At 44.9% G+C, this 21,823-nt stretch overlaps 1 protein-coding gene across 7 annotated transcripts in view; it reads left to right on the forward strand.

Annotated features, from left to right (window-relative positions):
• Nucleotides 1–209: 209 nt before the first annotated feature.
• Nucleotides 210–21,823, forward strand: part of ETV6 (ETS variant transcription factor 6) — a 251,308-nt gene continuing 229,694 nt past the window's right edge. For 3 of the 7 annotated variants that reach the window (XM_012434276.3, XM_012434277.3, XM_012434281.3), the window contains exon 1: nucleotides 210–386. In XM_012434276.3, coding sequence (XP_012289699.1) covers nucleotides 354–386 — 33 coding nt within the window. In that variant the 5' untranslated portion in view covers nucleotides 210–353. The other 4 variants (XM_064377672.1, XM_012434274.3, XM_064377673.1 and 1 more) reach the window with 4 other exon arrangements.

Genomic DNA, 21,823 nt, shown 5'->3' on the forward strand with positions numbered 1-21,823 from the left:
GAGGGACCGCGGCGGGAGGGCGGGGGGCGGGGGCGCCGGCTGCGGGTGGGAGGAGAGACCTGGAGGCCGGCCGGGCTGCGCCCCGGGTCCCCGCGCCGCGCCGCGACCTGCAGACCCCGCCGCCGCTCTCGGGCCCGGCTCCCACGCCCCCGCCGCCCCGCGCGCCCAACTCCGCCGGCCGCCCCGCCCCGCCTCGCGCGCTCCAGACCCCCGGGGCGGCTGCCGGGAGAGATGCTGGAAGAAACTTCTTAAATGACTGCGTCCGGCTGGCGGCGGAGCCTTTCTGGGTTGGGGAGAGGAAAAGAAAGTGGAAAAAACCTGAGAACTTCCTGATCTCTCTCTCGCTGTGAGACATGTCGGAGACTCCTGCTCAGTGTAGCATTAAGGTAAAAATCTTCTCCCCTCCCTCTCCGTGGTGGAAACCCTGAGCCGCACCGGCCGAGGCAGTCGTGCTGGGCTCCTCAGATCGGGCTGTTGCAGTTGCTCTGTTCGCAGTAAATTATTTGGGGCGCGAGGGAAGGAGCTGCAGCTCGCGGCAGCGGCTGTACCCTTTAGCATAACCTTGCTACTCCCCACAACCGAGCCCCTGCCGGCTCCTCGGCCCCCACCCTCCCTACCTTCCTTTTTGACAATGAAATGCCGGTCACAATTGGTCAGGAGCAACCCGGATTGTCTCCAGAACTGTAAAACACCCCCGTAATTAGTGCGCTTAAAAAAAAAAAAAAAAAAACCTGCTCCCTATTCCTACACCCAACATGTGACTGAAATGTAACTTTTGTTCCCGAAGGGTGGTCTTTCTTAGAAAAAAAGTTCTTCAGTCCCCGCTGGGATAGAATCTTTTTATTTATTTATTTAAAGGACTCTCTGGGTCTGATCAGACAGCATTTCCCCCCCTCGTCTGATTATAATTGGAAGCGCTGTCGGAGAGACAGCCCTGGTGTCAGCTTTTCCTGGGCATTGCACAATGAATTTTTTTTTTTTTTTTTAAACCAAGGTGAATCAAGTTGCTGAATAGTTGTTTTACTCTGATGCATATGAAAGTTGAGCAATCCCAAAGTAGAAAACTCGTGTGTTGCAGGGAGAGTAAGAACTAAGCAACCACGCAAAACGACCTTCTGTGTTTGACAGTGCAGAGAGGATCTAAGAGCAGCAATCGCCCAGCTTTCTGGCCGGTTTTGCAGTACTGTAAATGCAGGGCAGTGGATGTTTGTAAACACACTATTGGGCTACCCAGTAGTTGTGTGTGTGCATGCCTATGTATCTGTAAAGACTGTGGTGCTGCTGTTTGTTGCTTCTAAAAAGTTGTCGTAAAGTTTGCCACCATTGGGAGGCAGGATGATTCATCCATCTACCCTAGTTATTTTTCCCATCGCTGCATTTATTGTGCACTTTATTCATTTCACTGTTCCACCAGTACTCAGGTAGAAAGCCTTCTGCTCCTGTGAGAGGCTGAAGCTGCTGAAGTTTGTTTTTGGTTTGGCCTATTTAATGTGTGTTCATTGAATGGACACTACAGCAACAATGGACAAATAACCTGTTTTCTTTCCTGTTTTAACACTGCCTTTCAGTTAGAGTCTGTGTAGGGGAAAGGCAGTAGTTCATCATACGTGCTTACTAGGTTATTTTATAATTAGAATCACATTTTGGTGTTTTTTATCAGAAAATATTTTCATGGGTTTGAGGAAAGGCTAACGTGAAATCAAAAGGTGGGTTGGGCTTCTTTGTTTTTGCCTCATAAAAATGCCCAATGGAACTTTTAGGCTTTTGTGTTTGTACATATCTGGAGGTGGCAGTATGTCTGTGGGCATGGGGCGTGCCACACTAAAGAACTTAGGGTACTTTGATATTAATACTTCAAAACGAGTTTCTTTTGCGGTAGAAATCAGATTCTATACCCAGTTCAGGAAAATCCTGTGGTATAGATAATCTAATTTATTTGACGCTTCATAACACAGAGGTAACTAAATAGTAGGGGATTCAATCAATAAATTGTATTTAGCTCAGTGGCAATAAACCCGACATCAGGAAAATCTGGACCAACTACAGATCAGTAACTTTAGGGCGAAAACAACCAAAAGCAATGCTTTCTGTGACCTTTCTTGATCTTCTAAACTGCATCCCCACCGTTCTGATGGGCTTGTGGTGGTGTGCTGGCTGCAGACTGCTGCTGAGTGGTTTGTTTCATTGTGCTCCACTTGGAAAAAGAGTACAACAGTCCCTTGCCTTACACACATACAGGACCAATGCCAAGCAAGACACTTTCTTAAATGCAACATAAAAATTGTGTCTATAATTTGCATATCATTTTTTTACTTATTGCTTACAACTCAGTTCTTTTAGGGTGCCTCTTTTCATTACTGTGTACTTCTATGTAATTAAAATAGATTTAATGTTCTTAACCAGAAAGGAAAAAAACACTTTTACTTTGTGTTCTTTATAGAACCAGTATGTATTTGCTTAGACTGTGCATGTGTCTAGGTGAACATATGTGAAGAGTATCTTTTCATGGAGTTTAATTCACATTGTTCCAGTAATAAGCGCTGGAGATCAAGGACCGGGATTATTCCAGGTCATCTGAAATGTTCTGGTGATGTGTGCTGCGTTTCATTTAGTCCTTGGGATGTGGTACAGTGACAGCATGATAAAAAATGTTTGCTGGTAACCCACAAGCAAATTGCTTGCTTCTAGAGTCCAGTAAACAATATGCTTTTCTATGGAGTGGAGAACGAATGTCAGAGGTTTTCAAGGATGAGCTGATGAATCTGATATACCGAACTCATGTGACACAAAAGCCTCTCTCTATGGAGAGGTTTCTCCCACTCCTCCTCTCCACTCCTGAAACCTTCCTCACTTGCTTTTACTCCTTGCAAGCAGCGGATCAGCAGGCAGGCAGTTCCTCAGCGGCTGGTGAGATGCAGCACAGAGTAGCCTGACCAGAGGCAGCCACAGAGGGAAGTACTTTGTTTACTTCTGAGCAGTGTCCGCTCTGCTAGAAAAGAGCAGTGTCCCATTTGGGTGGAGTTTCCAAGGTGAAAGTTTCTGAATTGGTCAATCAGTGACGCCTTTGTAAAGATGGCTTATGTGGTGGTGGCTTGTAAAGAATGCCTGATCGGGGCTTTTCTATTTCTCTTGTACTGTGTAAATGTGCTCCCCTCACCTGGGGAAGTTAATATCAAACACACATTTTTTAATAGTAGAAGAGAGGTGGACTAGTCTAATAGCACCAAACTCTCACTGAGCCTCACTGTTTCCCTACAGGGGACTGCTCCCTTGAAGGTTGTGGCACTGTTGTCATGGAAGTTTAAATGCTTCAGTTCCTGAACATTTGAGGTTGTTTAAATGAAAGAAAAGGATCAACTCTCTATAAAAAGTCAAATTATTTTAAAGAGGATTTTATGGCTGACTGCTGGTCACAGGAAGAAGGAAGAGGCTGTCTTTTCCATCATCAGCCTTCACCTTCAAGTCACCTGTTCAGTTCTAAGTTTGGCCAAGTTGCAGCGGAAGGTGGTTGCGGCCTCGCAGACACAATCCTTTGTCAGGCTTGGCACAGTGTGTTAGTGGGCCAGGACTAACCAGAATACAAAAACGAGTCACACAGTGTCTCTAGTCTCCTCCTTCCCTGCTGTCCTTTTCAGTCAGCTTCCATAGCAAAAGGAAATCTGGTTTTTAAAATTTTGCTGCTAACTGGGAGACTCTTTAGATCTCTTCTTCTGGACTCTGGGCTCCTTGGGTTTAGTGGTGATTATCTTGGTGTCCTAGTAGCTAGCTTGGCAGCTGGCACAGAAATATTTCTCAGTAATGTTTGCTGATGTGAAGCGAAGGGTGGGAGGAGGCCAGTACCCTTTCCTCTTTCTGTCTGTGTGTAACCTCAGGGTGACTTAACACTTTGATCCACTGGTTTGCTTGCAGAAGGCACTTAATAGGGCTCACTACAGCCTTGAGAGGGCTAGAGCACTCCTGGTGCGGGGAATGGGGGGGCGGTCTGTCCACGAATTCTTATTAATAGAATTTTGATATAATAATGTTTTCTGATTATTATTTTTTTGGAGATGGGGTCTCGCTCTGTCGCCAGACTGGAATTCAGTGGTATGATCTTTGCCTATTACAACCTCTTCCTCCTGGGTTCAAGCAATTCTCCTGCCTTGTAATCCCAAGTAGCTGGGATTACAGGTGCCTGCCACTATGCCTGGCTAATATTTGTACTTTAGTAGAGATGGGGGTTTCACCGTGTTGACCAGGCTGGTCTTGAACTCCTGACCTCAAGTGATCTGCCGGCCTCAGCCTTCCAAAGTGCTGAGATTACAGGTGTGAGCCACTGCGCCCAGCCTAATGTTTTATTATTTTGATAAAATTCTCAAAAACTGCTTTTGTGCCAAAATTAACAAGGAAATTGAGTAAAAGATACAACAAAGGGGCTTGAGGAATTGCTTTAACAAGTTCAGATTAGCAGGCTTCTAAGTGTCCCCCAGCTCTTTTGACAATAGAATTAGGGAACTTTCAGACATTCGGAGTTGAGAGACCTTAGAGATTACCTGGACCAACCTCCTATTTTTTATAGAGAGGGAATCCAGAGATCTAAGGGGTCTGCTTCAACACATGGGTGAATGAACCAGGTTTGGAGGACGCAAGCCTACAGGTTCTCAGGCCACTGCATTCTCTGGGTTCATGGCGTGTCCCTATAAAAGGCCAAGGAAACTCGATACAATAGGCTTCACTCTCTGGCACTTCCTAGCTTGGTCCATTTTAATCACAGGCCAGCTGGTCTGAGGGCATGGGGGTATGTGCCAAGGAAGATGGTATGTGGGGGAAGAAATGGGCCACTGGGGTCTGGTCAGGTGTGAGAAGAGGAAGTAGTAGGAGGGAGGGGGTGAGGGAAGAAAGCCCTGCCGGACTTGTATTGGCACCACTATTTGCAGCAATATATACATATCGTACATATATATTGTATGTGTGTATGTTCGTGTATATGAACATACAAACATACAATATATGTATGTACGATATGTATATATTGCTGCAACACACATACATATACATACACACACATATACACACACATACACATATATACATACACACAAATATACACACATATATACACACACATACACATACACACATATATACATACATATATACACACATACACATATACATACACATACACACATACACATATACATACATACATATATACATATATAGATACACACATATACATACACATATATATACACACATATATACACATCTATACATACACATACACACATATACACACATACACATATATACATACACACGCATATACACACATACACAGATATACATACACACATATACACACATGTACACATATATACATACACACATATACACACACACATATATATACACGCACATTTACACACACAGACACACACACACAGAGTGCATGAGGGCCTGGGAGTTCTGTTTGGGCTGAAGGCCCCTATCTACTGTCAGGCCTCCTTTGAGAATCCTTGGGTGGGCTGTAGGCTGTTTTATCAAGGGTCAGCCAATCCTATTTATACTTTAATTTCTGTGTAGTAAGCTCCCTGTTTCAAATAGCCAAAGCTAAAAGCATGGCAGCTGGCCCTAGAGAAGTAGCTATGGAAAGTATCCTCCTCAGGATAAGTAAGTCAAGGGCAAAACAACCCCAAATGTGAGCACCAGAGGCAGGCAGAGCTAAGCCACATTCTGCTCCTCTGAGCACAGCTGTATTTGTGCACACAAGGAAATGGCTGGGGGCCAGGTAGGGGCACAGGGTTGCTGGGAGAAACTTGCACAGTGGTTTCATTTTTTTCACCAATTTTTCAAACTTGACCTTTGGTATGGATCTCCCAGCTGAGTGATTCAGGGTCAGGTGAAGCCCTGTAGGGTGTGCGACATAGAAATGACATTTTTTTCTCTCTGTGAATACTACTTTAGAGACAACCTTGGAGCTTGTTTTCAGGCAAGAGTCCACCGCGGCCGTATTTGTTGTTAGATGTGTGTTGGAAACCAGTCTCTGTGTGTATTTGTTGAATAGAATGAGTGTGCGTTTACTCAGGGTTCCCACGCCAAAAGGGGCCCAGCTTAAAGACTGTTCACTGCCAGACCTAAATTAGCAAAAGTTAGAATTATACCCTATTAAAAAACAAACACATTTTTATTGATTTTTCTGAACATACAGGAACCAAACTCGTGAAGCGTTGCTTACTGGGGCATCTCAGGGAAAGCTCCAATGTATAGGCAAAAATAACTTGGGTTCCACATTATCCACTGGGTAGAAACTAGTGCTCCCATGTGCTTGGAACTGTTCCTAAAGTGTCAAAATATTACCACACATTTTATTTGCTCTGTTAATGTGTTTGATAACCTTTTCTTCTTAGATAGTGAAAATATATAGTTCAGCCTGGTCAATGTCTAAGTGATCTGGAATTCTCAGAGTGTGGGCGAGAGGCTTGATGAGGGAAGGCATTACTCCATGATAAGTGTGGACTCTCAGATGAGCGTAGCTGCTCACTCAGCCCTGTGGACTTCGCTTATGAGAAACTGTAGAACGCTTGGATTTTTGAAACTTTATAAATTCTCTGTAAGTAAAAGTGTTCATCTGCTGTTTTAGTGGCTGTCATTCTACAACAACCAGCAGTAGCTTACAGCTCTACAGTGCTTTATTACGCAGCACTTTCTTTTCTCCTTTTCCTTCTTCCTCTTCTTCCTCCTCCTCCATCATCATCACCAGCATCATTTATTGAATACTACTGCATGCTGGTCCTTGTGCTGTTTTATATACATTATCTCATTTACTCTTCAGAGCTCTCTCAGGGTTGCAGTTTTTCTCTTCACTCTACAAATGAGGAAACCGAAGCCCAGAGAGGTTAAATGATGTATCGGCCCAAGGTCTCCCAGGCTGTAAGTGGCAAAGCTAGAGCCGGAATCTATACTGTGGGACTTTAATTCCAAAGTATTTTCTAGGAGTCTATTCCAAAGTGCAGCCGCCATCTTTGCGAAGAAAACCAGGAAACAGAGTAACTGGCGGCTGGTGGCTCGTTACGTAAGCTGAGACGAGCGGCAGGAATAGAGCTGGCAGAAGTGCTTGCAGAGGTTCTGAATTTCCTCTGCTTCCCGGTTTCCTCTGAAGATGGGTCTTCCCAGCCATTACACAAGTAGTGGGGACAACCAGATGGTCACACCAAGCCACCACCCACTGTGGAATGAATGTCTAAGTTTTCCATATTTACACCAGTCCCTGATGTCCTCTGGTGAGATTTTGTCTTTTGATGGGTTTCATTTTGGGCCCTTCGTGTTTTTCTCACAGGCCTTTCCTTTCCTTCTCTGTTTTTATCTTACTTCTTCCGGTGTTAATGACTCCTTGGTAAAGTGGTCTGAAGTCTGAGAGGTTGTGCCCTCGTCCTGCCCGGCCTTGGGCTGTACACCTTCTTCGCCTGCTTTACTCCCTGGTCAGTTGCTTCTCCTTAAACAACCCCTTTTTTTTCCCTTTTAAAGCTTTTCACACAATTCATAAACACAAATGTTTTTGTTTTTCATAAATGCTCTTTCATGTATATCTGTAATATTATGTGATTTCCAGAAATTTATTTCAGAAATTCCCTGATTTTCTCCAATAACAAAAAGAATCGTCTTTTTTTTGACTCCTCTCTCGATGGCCTGACCCAACTCGCCTGTTCTAATTTTTTGGAATGAAGAGAGCATTTTGGCCATCTGACTTTATACATTTCTGATTTTGAATGGCTTTAATGAAGAGAGTCTTCAGAGCAGATGTACGGAAAGAAACAGAGAAAGAGATGTGTCGTGGAGGTAATATGAGGGGATTCAGAGAGCATTATCCAAATTTCTCATGAAACAGATGAGGAAACTGAGTCTTATGGAATTTAAATAGCTTGCTTGAGATCACATTCTTAATTAATCAAGCCAGAGTCAGAATCAGTGTTCCATCCTAGGTCTGTGTTCCTCTAAGACCGTAGCACAGGAAAAATGAGAAAAAGCAGGCAAGAATTCAGAAAGCATAGCTTGCTTTTGAAGATTCACATGACATGATATTAGTGTTCATCATTGTGACTTCCAAGGGAAGGACAGAGTTCATGTTATGAGATCTAAGAAGTGAAGAAGAATGCAATGTATTTTGGAAAGATATCTAAAAAAAATGGTTGGCATAAGAATAACGTTAAGTTTTGAAAGGCTAATCTTCAGTTATCTGGATGAATGATTTATGAGAAATACTCCCCCATGAAAACAAGAGGTAGCCAATGCATCTGCAGGTTGGTGAGGCCTGATGGCCTCTTGGGGGTATTTTCCTTTTGTATGTGGGAGTCAGATGTAGGGAAGACGATTTCATTTCCTGAATGACCCAAAAAGGTCGTGCTCCCGTTGGTGAGTGTGCTCAGCAGTGTTAGTGTTGCCACAGTGTAATTCCAATCACTATGCCTTTAGATTTTGACTTGCATTTTGTTCTGTCTTATGTTGTTCTTTGGTTCTCACCTGTAAAGTTGACTTCCCTTAAAGGGATTGTAAGGTGCTCAGAAAAGGGCTGTCCCTCACTGCCATGCTGTGGATGCTCCTGGGGAAGAGCACAGACAGTGGAGTAGACAGACTCATGAACCCTGGTTCTCGAACTTGTTCAAGTTACTTAATCATGAACCCACCAATGCATCTGAAGTAGTAATAAAAATGTGTATCTCTTAGGGTTGTTGGGATATGTGCATTGCCTAATGTAGTAGTGGCTTATACTGTTAAAAAATTAGTTCTCCTCCTCCTTTATGCGTCTTCCACAACATGTGGATCTGGAAGGGGCTAGAGATTTTCTGGTTCTGTGCCCACATTATACAGTTGAGAATACAGAGGCCAGAGGATGGTTTTTCGTTTTTGTTTTTGAGACAGAGTCTCGCTCTGTTACCCAGGCTGGAGTGCAACCTCCACCTCCCAGGTTTAAGCGATTCTCCTGCCTTAGCCTCCCAAGTAGCTGGGATTACAGGTGTGTACCACCATGCCCAGCTAATTTTAGTATTTTTAGTAGAGATGGGGTTTCACCATTTTGGTCAGGCTGGTCTTGAACTCCTGACCTCAAGTGATCTGCCCGCCTCAGCCTCCTAAAGTGCTAGGATTACAGGTGTGAGCTGCCAGGCCCAGCCCCTGGCCAGGGATGTTAATGGCCTTGCTCAAGATCACATGACTGGTTGGTGGCGCCATATGAACTAAAATCTAGGCCTCCCAAGTCAGCTGACTCCCCGCACAGTGCTCTTGTCATTATCCCATTGAGTTGTTCACAGAGCTGAGGTCACTCAGTCAGTGCTCAAAAAAGCTCTCATTTTAACTTTAATTGAATACAAGCCTCAACAATAGGAGAGATGAGCCAAGTGCAATTATATGATAATAGCAAATGCCTTTTGCATCTTACAGCAGAATTTTGAAGGAATAGCTAATGTGGTTCTGAGTAAGTTTCCAGAGATGAAAGAAAAGGAAAAAACCTAAGTCTGGAAGTACTGTACAGTGAGTCTAACTAGCGTTATTACTCAGCGCTCAAGTATTTGAACCTATTCAGGGATCTGCTGCTTCATACAGTTGCTTATTATTTGCGACTGGGGTGAGACTTGAAAGAGAGCATCAATTCTCTAGTCTGCTTTTGTTTCACAGGCAGTTCCGTGTCTGTCTGACCACAGAACAGACACTGTTTGCTGTGGACTGGTGAATGTTCACTTTCAAGAACGGGGAGTAGATGGCCCTTCATGGAAATTTAATTATACAGAAGAGTTTGAAAAGGCCAAATTTGTTACTTTGGGACATGGGGGAACCTTCCTCTGTAGCAGATGTGAAGGGACTGAAGTGTCCTTTTCAGCAGTTGTATTCTTGCTGTGGACCTAAATTCAATCCTGAGTCATTCCTTGTATGTACATGGCAAATGAGAAGATGAACTATAGACTGGAAGATGACCCTTTCTGAGGAATTGTAAAGAATATGTCACCTACCTCTCCCTCCTACCCCACGAAATAAATGCGGGCTACTTCATACCCTCGAATCAAGAGTTTAGGTTTGGAGAGAAACTGCTCCTCTGACCACCTCCTGGAAACCACAAGTGGAACTTTGTGATTTTCGTCTCAGCTACCCTATCCCTTCTCCAGTAGGTTATGACAGGCTGTGCAACTTTACCTTTCTTAGGACTTATCTGTTCGATGTGGTCAGTAATCCTGCTTCACTTACGTCCCCTATACATGAGGAGGCCACAGCCAAAGATGATAACGTGCTGACTCTAAAGCATTTCCTGGAAAAAATGAACTGCAGACAGAAATAAGGCTTGTGATTAAAAAAAATCGAACTCCAGAGAAAAGCCTATCTCTTGGCCGCAGTGGCTCACGCCTGTAATCCCAGCACTTTGGGAGGCCGAGGTGGGCGGATCACGAGATGAAGAGATCGAGACCATCCTGGCCAACATGGTGAAACCCCGTCTCTACTAAAAATACAAAAAAATTAGCTGGGCATGGTGGCGCGCACCTGTAGTCCCAGCTACTCAAGAGGCTGAGGCAGGAGAATTGCTTGAACCCGGGAGGCGGAGGTTGCAGTCAGCTGAGATCGTGCCACTGCACTCCAGCCTGGCGCCTGGCAACAGAGCGAGACTCTGTCTCAAAAAAAAAAAAAAAAAAAGCCTATCTCTCCAGTTAACCATTCCCACAACATGTTGTCTTGTTTCCCTAGTGAAAGTGTGAATCTAGGTGTGACAGTGGAAGTTCTGGCACTGCTAAGAGGTGAGAAAGGAAGAGGGAGGGCCCAGGTCAGCCCACTGCACTGCACGTGTGACCTGGAGAGGTGCTAGGGTCTCTAATGAAGAATCAAGGTCAAGGGATAAAGAGAAGTTGGCGAAGGGGCACAAAAATACAGCTAGATAGAAGGAATAAGTTACAGTGTTCGTCAGTACAGTAGGGAAATTAGAGTTAACAGTAATTTATTGTGTATTTCAAAAAAGCTAGAAGAGAAGAATTGTAATGTTCCCAACACAAAAGAAAAATGTTTGAGGCGATGGATATGCCAGCTACCCTGATCTGATCATTACACATATGCACAGATACCAAAATTCACATGTACCCCTAAAATATGTATAGCTATTATATATCAACAAAAAATCAAAGTCAAGAGACAATTTAGAATGAGTATGATTTCAAGCCTACTGACTAATACGTGGACAAGTAGATCTGCACTAGGCTAGACAGGAGGAAGTGTTGTGGAGACTTCATAAAAAGGGAGATGGGGTGGGGCGCGGTGGCTCAAGCCTGTAATCCCAGCACTTTGGGAGGCCAAGGCAAGTGAATCACCTGAGGTCAGGAGTTTGAGACCAGCCTGGCCAACATGGTAAAACGCTGTCTCTACTACAAAAATTAGCTGGGTGTGGTGGCATGCACCTGTAATCCCAGCTTCTTGGGAGGCTGAGCCAGGAGAATCGCTTGAACCCGGGAGGCGGATGTTGTAGTGAGCTGAGATTGTGCCACTGCACTCTAGCCTGGGTGACAGAGCGAGACTCCGTTTCAAAAAAAAAAAAAAGGGGGGGAGATGGGAATTTGCTAAGCTCTTTTGTTAACTGCTTTAAAGAGCTCAGACTAGGGAAGGAAATGTCTCTCAAGTTTATTATTGGTTGTTATATCCAGACCATTTGTCTTTCCCAGACTGTCCTTGGCCATCAGATCAGACTCTGGCTAGAGTAAGCCTCATTGTAGTGTCTCCTGGATCACCTCTATGGTTCCACTAATTATTTTCATGTATTGACCTGAGATCACAGGCCGGGCACCCAAAGGGACAGAGGTGAGTTCTTTTTCTTTGGGCCTCTTCGTGTATTCATATCCCAAGTCCCTGTCATAGGTTTTAGAAAAATGGCACATCTGAAGGATTGGATTGCTGGTCCATTTTGTAATTGCTGTATCCTCTTTTCCTTAAGGTCTTGCTCTGTCACCCTTGCTGAAGTACAGTGGCATGATCATTGCTCACTGTAACCTCAGCTCCCGGGCTCGAGTGATCCTCTTGCCTCAGCCTCTGGAGTAGCTGGGACTACAGGCGCACCACCTCGCCTGGCTGTTTTTTAAAAAAACTTTTTGTAGAGACAAGGTCTTGCTTCGTTGCCCAGGTTGCTCTCGGACTCCTGGGCTCAAGCTATTCTCCCACCTGGGCCTCCCAAAGTGCTGGGATTATAGGCATGAACCACGGCACCCAGCCGTTTTGTCCTCTTTTTGTCTTGAGATCTAGGAGATTTTAAAGATCTGTGTCATGAGTTCACTTGACGGGCGCTTTGCGCTTTTCAGACCCGTGGCTCTCCTGACTAACAGGTCTTGACTGCCACTAATGGCCAGCAATGGCTGGGGACAGCAGGACAGGCTTCACTTTCACTTTGCACCTTTTGATCTAATCTTTATTCAAAGTGAGGTGAACCCGGTGGGAGAGTTATGGTTTTGGGGATAAAGTCTGGGTGACACAGATTCCTCAGCCTCGGTAAGTCTCCAGTTCTTCCTGACTTTGAGACCTGAATGACCTGATTTGGCTGACTACACCTCCAGTCCCCTGGACAGCAGCCAGCTCCTTTGACTTTGTGCCATTTAGTCCTTCTTCTGCTGACGCTAATACTTTAGGGTGAGGTGGAAGGAGAGAGCATACCAGTTGGTGAGGTAAGAGTGTTTTCCCTCAGAGAACCAAAGAAACAAAGGCTCCCTTTCTGAATTTTGTGTTCTGCTTCTTTGCATTTCTGAGGCTCCTTGCGTCTGGCAGGGCTGTGAGTGAGGAGGTGAGGGTGAGCTCCTCTGTGGGCAGAAGTCAGCTGTAGGTCAGATGTGGCTTTGGAACACAATGGAATCTAAGGGGAATGTTGGCGAGCACAGGAAGGCTGGAGTGGTGATCCTCTAATCTTTTGCAGTGTGCTGTAAGAGTATCTTTAACTTTTGCCGAGACAGGCAGGGCAGTGAGCTAAGGGACCTAGGTGTTAGGTGACATCTCAAGTAGGGCACCTGGTAGTGCGCCTGTCTTGCATGTTCCCACCCTTCTCAGGACCTTATCTCTTCAAAGCTCCCTACCCTTAGAAAATGAACAAGGAGCCACTGACACGGACAGTAGCATATTTACTTGTCTTTTGGGCACAAGGCACCAGTTTGCCCTGATGGGAGAGATATGAGATAAGGCCCCAGAGTGGAAAAAAAAAAAACACCTTAAAAATGCAAGAAGGGAGAAAGGTGGAGGAGCCAGCAAGTCCCACTGCAAGGCCTCGTTATTCCAGCAAAGAGGGAAGAGGTGGGCCCAGTGGCACAAGTCACTAACATTAGCCGGTTCTTCTGAGAATGTCTCTGTTTTGAAAAACTTGGTAAAATGGCCAAATGGAGCTTCTCTGAACCAGGGAGAATGCCTGTGTGTGCGTTTGTTGTTAACCATCGTGTTGAACAGTCTGATTTAAGGGAAAGATGGTCTGTGTACATTTTCACTTCAGCTGTGGTCTTTGAAGGTTTACCATGGAGGAGGTATGGGTGGATAAGAATATAGTGTTCCTGCCTCTTGGTTGGCTTATATGTAGGTCATAGGTGAATGTGAGTTCACAACACAGCCCATTTCTTATTTGGGTTCACTTTTGGATGACCTGCAGAGCTGAGTTTGGGAATACCCAGTTACCCTTCCTTTATGCACGTTTCTGCCAGGCTAAATGCCAAATAGATCATTGGAAAGAATTTTCTTCACAGCCCTGTCCCCAAATTGGTGTCAGTGATTTGTCCTAGGGTTTCATATTATTAGGGTGCTCTCCCTTTAATCTTTTGGGACCTCAAGTGGGGTCTGTATGGACAAGATTGTGCTTCTTCGGGAAACTTCTTGCTGTGCACCGGGCAGGGTAAGGCAGGAGTTAGTCTTGTTGGCTGGGTGGTTCTTGGGCGATTGAGCATGCTTAGCACTTGAGAGGTTTCTGTTATACCATTTGCCAAAAGGGGCATCTCTCAGCTGGTCCTTCTGCCCCAGGGCACAAATGTCAGGCTTTAGGAGAAAATGCACAATTCAGGTTCAGTCTTTATCTGCATTTGTGTGCATGTGAATGGACTCATAATTGAAGTACATTGAAATATTTCTTCATAATCCACCTTCCTAGGTATAGTTACTGAAGGCTCAAGCTTAAGCACCAACACTGGAGGTTAGAATTAGCATGCTCTAGGGAGAACAGTGAGAGAGTAGCTGACACAACGCCTCAATGGGTTATTTTTAGCTTTCGTCAGGCCTGTATGGAATGGCCTGTGCTTTCTTGGGCATCGTCCTGCATTTATTCCAGGGTTTGTGCCTGTGACTCTGTTTGCATTATATGCCACATGTATTGCATGCTCATGGGATGATGAGTTGCAGAAATGATGGTATAATCTGTTTTCTAGCAGGTAGAGGAAAAGATTACACAAAGCCCAGCCTTGTTGTGGCGAAGAAACCTAACATATAGATGTAAAATATATCTCCTTGGAGGCTTGGCTTTGTGATGGGCTGTAAACGGATTGTTAAACAGCAATGTGAGGGGCTGTTAACAAGCTGTTTCTAAGAGCATCTCTCTGGTCTGGTCAGAAAAGGTAATGTGTACATATTGTAGCTTTCAAATAGTTTGCCTGTGGTGTTTATATGTTGGTAGATTATATACGTGTGTATGTGTGTGTGTGTGTGTGGTCTGTTTGTCTTCAGTGGTGAATGAACTGAAAAAATAATTCAAAGTGTTGTTTATTTGCTCCTGTGTTAGTGTCTACATTCTAAACTGGGCAGTGTTTCGGTTTTTTTTAAGCTGGCTTAAGTGAAGAGGTGTTTGGTCAGCCACAGGGTATGAATCAACCAAACTTCAAAAAGCTGCAGTATGTTTTTGATAACACTCTTAAGTATAATAGCCGCTTTAAGGATTTGTGCCTTAGTGTTCTTAGATGAATAGGTAAACTGGCAATTTGGGTTCCCCGTCAGCAAACTAGCATTTGGGTTCCCACATTGGCAAAGCAGGTTCCTATTATGCGTCTGGTCTTATTTGAACTTCTTTTCACATTCAGGTGACATCGCTGAACATCAGTCCATGCCAGTTTCTGCTACTACTGGGTTTTTAATGGAAGAGAACTCTTTCTGGTCACTACGATGCCATGCTTCTGCCGTGTTAGCAGCTGCTGTACTGAAAAACAGGTGTCTGTTATAATCCTCTGACTGGATCGGTTTGCTAGCCTGGCAAAGTCTTACTATTATTGTTTTTATTTATTTATTTTTGTCCCACATAAGTCAGACACTGCCAAGAGATGTTGATGAGTTGGATTAATATGAGAGGAGATGGCAGCTTTTCTTGGTGGAGGTTTCTGTTACAAGAATCCGTCTAAGAGTCTTATGAAGATAGGGCTAAATAAAACCAGTATACGAATCATAGGGGAGCACCGCCAAAAGAAGGGTAGTAAATGAATGGTTCTGCCAAGTCACCTCTCTGTCATTCTTCTAAGGCCAGCTTAAAGCCAGCTCTGTCACAAAAGCCATCCAGGACTAAGGTTAGCCAACGGTGACCCTTGGCTTGGTCCACGATACGTAACAGACTCTTCCACTTGTTGCTTCTTACCGCTACTGGAATGGAAGCTTTGGGAGGGCAGGTGTGCTACCTTTCCCAGCCTGCCAGGTAGTCTGGCCTCTTCTTTCTCCTCTACACTGGCTGGCACTGCCTTCCTTCTGGCCCCAGGCCTTTCAGTTGTCTCCTCTCTGATCTCCCTACCTCCATGTTGTCCCCTCCCCCAACACAACTTGGAATGATTCTTTGCAGGTAAAAATGTGATCTTATCACTCTGTCTCACACCATAGTGTAGCATGAACCCCAGCCTCTTATCACGTGCAAGGCCCTTTACTGCCTACCTTTCTAGTATCATCCTCACATTATGTTCCAACCGCACAATGAACTTTTATTTAGTGGGGGATTCGAGGGGAGGGGCAAGGGTCTTGCTCTGTGGCCCAGGCTGGAGTGCAGTGGTGTAATCTTAGCTCACTGCAGCCTCTGCCTCCTGGGCTCAGGTGATTCTCCCATCTCAGCCACCTGAGTAGCTGACACTAAAGGCACATGCCACCACACTAGGCTAATTTTTGTATTTTTAGTAGAGACAGGGTTTCACCATGTTGTCCAGGCTGGTCTCAAACTCCTGGGCTCAAGTAATCCACCCACCTCGGACTCCCAAAGTGCTGGTATTGCAGCCATGAGCCATCATGCCCAGCCCATGTAATGAACTTTTATGCCTGGAATCTTCCCTCGATCTTCTTTCTGCCTGGCAGCCAGTTTGTCATTGGAAGTCCATTTCTCAAGCCTCTCTGTTGCTGCTGGGCACAGTGTTCCTGCAGCTCATCGAACTTGCCTCTGTTATTGGCAACAATCCAGTTATCCTGAATTGTTTATCATCCATACTAGACTGAAAGCCCACTGAGGACAGGAGTCTGATGGGTTCATTTTTATATTTCCAGTGTCCAGCTCAGGGCCTGACACAGAGGACAGCCAATGGCTATTAATTGAATAGAATTTCTTAATCAGCAGGTATTTATTAAGCTTCTATTATGGACTTAATTGGCTCCAGGGTCTTTGATATGTAAGATAAAGACCTTGCATGGTTGACATCCTGAGCAAATTCTCTGAGGGTTGAGGAAAGACAAAAGGTAGAGACCTGGCCGGGCGCGGTGGCTCACACCTGTAATCCCAGCACTTTGGGAGGCCAAGACGGATGGATCACGAGGTCAAGAGATCGAGACCATCCTAGCCAACATGGTGAAACCCTGTCTCTACTAAAAATACAAAAATTAGCTGGGCGTGGTGGTGCGCGCCTGTAGTCTCAGCTACTTGGGAGGCTGAGGCAGGAGAATTGCCTGAACCCAGGAGGTGGAGGTTGCAGTGAGCCGAGATCGCACCACTGCACTCCAGCCTGGCGACAGAGTGAGACTCTATCTCAAAAAAATAAAAAGGAAGGTAGAGACTTGTGTTTTGGAACATGTCAGGACTCCATGACAGGGCAAACACACTGCCACCTCCCATACCTAAGGGGCTCCTGGGAGGCTTAAGTACCGAACAGACACATACACACACGGAGCACTCACAGATGCGTTCCCTCTCAGTTGGCTGCTTTCTAGAGGGGAATATAGATAGCTGGAGAAGAAGCTTGAGAACCTTCAGGCTGGATGTGCCAGAAACAGCACCGACAGCCCAAGATAAATGAATGTATTAACTGATCATCCTCTTTTTGGACATGGCTTGGGCTGCCTCTTGGGTCAGGGAGAGAGAGCCAGTGGCTGTTTATTGTAGCTGTGTGCAGTCTTGCCATAGCTGGCTGTGGTGTCTGGGACACAGTGGAAGGTCACCACCGTGTAGGGCTGACAGTTGCTCCCCCACCCTATTCTTCTGAGACCTAGTTGGCAGAGATAGCCCCGAAGAGCAGCATGGCTTGCTGAACCTTCTCTGAAGTCTGTGATTGCCTTTCCATGTCAAGAGAAGAATCCTTCTCTTATTTGAGTCAGCTCTTTCCAGTCTTCTTCTGTACAGCCTGTGTTCTCTTCTACCCTATCTGAGATGAAGATCTCTCTCTGGAGCGCTCATTTTACTCCTAATGGACTGCCTGAGGGACTAAACCAGTGAGAAAGACGGAGTATACCATGGGATTAGAAAAACGGCTCAAAGTTATATCTAACAGTTGGTAGGACAGCCTCAACATTTCTGTTTCCGGTGGGCAGCCCAATGGCATTTGTTTAAAGAGGGGAGTCTTAAGAGAGTGTGTTAGGGTTATGAATCTGATTAAGTGTGATCTGATAAGTGTGAAATGGACCACTTGGGAGAAATCAAGTACTTTCAGATTTAAGCAGACAAAACTGGGCCTTCCATACAAGCCCGAATGGCTCATTTTCTCCCTATTCTTGTTGCCATTGATGTATGGCTGGGATTCAGGGAATTAGGATATGTGAAAACTTTCAACTTCCTGAACCCTACCAGACCCCAGCAAGAGACCTTTACAGTTCCCCCAAAACTGTCACAAGTTTTCCTGATCACCTGCCAGGGGCTCTCTGTTGCAGACCCACATGGCAGCTGCCCACCAGCCCTGCCAGATTTGACTTCATCTTGGCTGCAGGTGGTTCGGTCTCCACGAAGCTTCTCTTGGCCTGTCTGTCCTTGCAGGGCATGTAAGGGTTCTCCTGCTTTGCACAGATGGGCTCCTAGAGGGCCTGTGCAGTAAGTGGAGAGTTGTTACAGGGATGCTGATCTAGACCACTTAGGGAGCAGAAAGCATAGGTCTGTATATGACTGTGAATATACACATTTAAGGAGCTGCTCAGGTAGGGGCAGCCACAGAGGTTGTGCTCTCTCTTAAACACTCAGCATACACACCGCATCCTCGGACAATGTGCTGCTTACATTTCCAATGTCCATTGCAGTGCCTGGCACAGAGGAAGGCCAGTGGATAGTAGTTGAACAGAATTTTTTTAATCATCAGGTATTTATTAAGCTTCCATTATGGACTTAATGTTTTTATTATGGACTTAAAGTTTCCTCCACAAATGCTACCAGAGCACTTGCTCAATGTCCTCACTGTTGAGTCAGAAGCCATTTCCTTCCCCTTCCACTTCCTCTCCCTTACAGCCTTACCAGGCCCAGTGGTTAAGCTTACTGTTCAGAGGGCACAGGGACCTGGGGCTTGGTGCTCAAGGACATACTTCCTGAGCATTAGTATGTCACAGTCTAATCTGGAGACCATCCCCCATTCAGTTCAATGGTGGATTATGGTCTTACTTCTAGCAACCTGCCAAAGAACAAACCTGGAAGTTTTTTTTTTCTTTTGAAATGGGAATTTGCTGTGTTTCCCAGGCTTGAGTACAGTGGCATGATCATAGCTCACTGCCTCGACCTCCTGGACTCCAGTGATCCTCTCACCTCAGCTTTCCTACTAGCTGAGGCTACAGGTGTGTACCATGATACCTGGCTAATTAAAAATTTTTTTCTGGAGACAAAGTCTCACTATGTTGCCAGGCTGGTCTTGAATTCCTAGTCTCAAGTGATCCTCTGGCCTCAGCCTCCCAAATTGCTGGGATTATAGTCGTGAACCACTACACAGAGCTGAGAACAGACTTTTGAACCACTGCAACTATTTTTTCACTTGGACATTGTTTTCACTTGAAATTGCTTAAAAATTGACCTGCCTTGGAGAAAATTTCATGACCTTTTTCTTAAATGAATGATTGAAATGGGCCGGGCATGGTGGCTAACGCCTGTAATCCCAGCACTTTGGGAAGGGTCAAGAGATCAAGAACATCTGGCCAACATGGTGAAACCCCGTCTCCACTAAAAAATATAATTAGCTAAGTGTGGTGGCACGCGCCTGTAGTCCCAGCTGCTTGGGAAGCTGAGGCAGGAGAATCGCTTGGACCTGAGTGGTGGAGGTTGCAGTGAGCCAGGATTGTGACGCTGCACTCCAGCCTGGAAACAGAGTGAGACTCCGCCTGGAAAAAGAAAAAAAAAAAAGAATTATTGAAATGTCAATAGGAATGGAATAACAAGTGCCCTGTGTATCTGTGTGGGAGGGGCACCCTCTCCTCTCTCCACTCAGCAAAAGCTAACATATTTTCCAGACTCTAAATTGTGATGTGTGATTAGGTAAAGGACTTCGCACTGTTTTTTAAAAAAATTATGTGGCAAGCCTTACAAAAGGCTGTGCCATTATATTCTAACAAATTACTTCTATCGAAAAGAGTATCCTGTGAGTTCAGGGCCGTACAGGAACAGCCTAACTTTCAGCTGCTCTTCCATGCAGTGAAGGTGGCACCCAGTTTCCAAAGACAGCACAGATGCCAAGGGTCTTTTCTGAACTTTTTCCATTTTTATGATCCCTGGCTGGGTTGGAGAAGGGCTGGTTAGTATGTTTTTCTTTCTTCTGGATGAAAGTTGCAAGGACACTTAAGCCTTATGCTTCAGGGCAGAATCTGATCGCAAGTTGAGATCAGGAAGAAATTTCCCCCTGTGGCTTCCTATTGCACAGTTGCCCAGCCAGGTGTGCTACCTCTGTTAAACAAACACACACGCAGGCACACAGCTCTTTACTGGCCATCTTCAGAGCAGGATGTTGGACGTCCCTTTGGCACGTCCCTGCGCTCTGAGATGGGAGGCAGCTGCCCGCCTGCTTCTGTACTTGGCTCCCCTCTGGGTGTGCTGTACTGAGCTCAGGGCCACGTCTTCAGATGCCTACAACTCTTTGCAACTCTCACTTTGTGGGAGATTTAAAATTAGGTCTAAATCTATACACACCCGCACGCACATGCACACATATTTTAAAAAAAGTTTTCCTTAAACTTGCTTCCACTGTTTTGGGTCCCCCTTCCTGAGCTTTACACCACATCAAACCCATGTGCATTCCCCAAACATCAAAATACTGTTCACAAATCATAGTAGAATTATTTAACCATAAGGTCCGCAGTTGCCAATCTCAAGCTTAGATTGTAAGTGACTTCGAAGTCTGATCCAAAAGACTGTGGGAGGGGAAGGGACAGGGATGGACTTCTTTCTTCTTCTTCCTTCCTTCCTTTCTTTCTTTCTTTCTTTCTTCTTTTTGAGGCTCCGGCTGTGCTGCCTCTTGTGCAATAGGATAATTACCAGCGATTCCCAGGCTCGCCTGCTTTTCTGTCTTTGCATCTCTATCTCCTGTGGAGTAGTACTTCCTTCTGTCTCTATTATTAGCTTACTTAGCTTTACCATTCAGTTCCCCACCTCCCCCGGGTCCCTCCCCATCTTCCTCCAGCCTTTCTGTCCCTTCACGGCTGTGAAGGTATTTTAGGGGGCTACTGTTCATATTCTGTTCATACAGGACCCCTCTTTTCCTTTATTAATGTAAAATAATCTTGGTCCTCCCTCATTTCATCATGTATTCATTCATATTCCCAAAATAGAAACCATCACCACCCAGCACATCACGTCTGGCCTGTAAACCTTTAAAGCAGGATGTGCCGAAAAGAGATCTTCACCAGCAAGGGTGCCTCATCCACTGACCTGCAGCCCCGTCTTCCCCAGCTCGCTCATCTTCACACCATCTTCTTGCCCTTCTCTCTGCTTTTCAATGATTCTACCCTAATCGCGTTCCTTCCCAAAATTACTGTGTTAGTACTTAATTGTTCACCTGGGCTTGTTCGTTTCGTAATTCATTGTTTCCTTTTTTTCTTTAAATTTTTCTTGTTCTTTGGGGATACACTGTATTCCTGTAGAGATTATATCAGTTTTCGTTGCTGAAGTTTGCCAAGTGGGCATAATAGTGAATACTTGGTATCAAGTATAACTTTCAGAAAGAAGGGAAGGACAGTAGATTTGGGGCAGCTTTTGATCACAATAATTTCAAATTTGTAATAACTGAGAAGTAGTTCATTCTTACAGATTCTTAGAGAGTAAAAGCTTAAAAATTACCCTTTTCATTGTAATTGATATGAGTCTTACTCCATTTGGGTGAGAAACCTGGTTTGAGTCTACCAATTTTTCAAATAATAGTCTTAGAAACTAATTATTGCTATAATTTCAATAACTAAATACACTTTCCTATTCAAACTTTACTCGAGTAGGTATATACTTTAACCCTTTATTATTACTCATTTCTAACACTTTTCACTATAAGGATAGTGCCATCCCTTTTACAGCACACCCTGTCCTGGGAACAGATGGAAGAGATTGAGGGAATTCCATTGCAGTCTTACCCCACCATAGGGCAGAATCATTTTAGGAACAAAAGCAGAGAAGCTCACACTCTTCTGAATATAATGGGGAGAAGATTTAGGGAGGTGGCTTATAGGATCAGTTTTAAGACCGGGT

The sequence above is a fragment of the Aotus nancymaae genome, unplaced genomic scaffold, assembly GCF_030222135.1.
Source record: "Aotus nancymaae isolate 86718 unplaced genomic scaffold, 86718_ANA_hifiasm-v0.15.2.pri h1tg000016l, whole genome shotgun sequence".
Lineage (NCBI taxonomy): Eukaryota > Metazoa > Chordata > Mammalia > Primates > Aotidae > Aotus > Aotus nancymaae.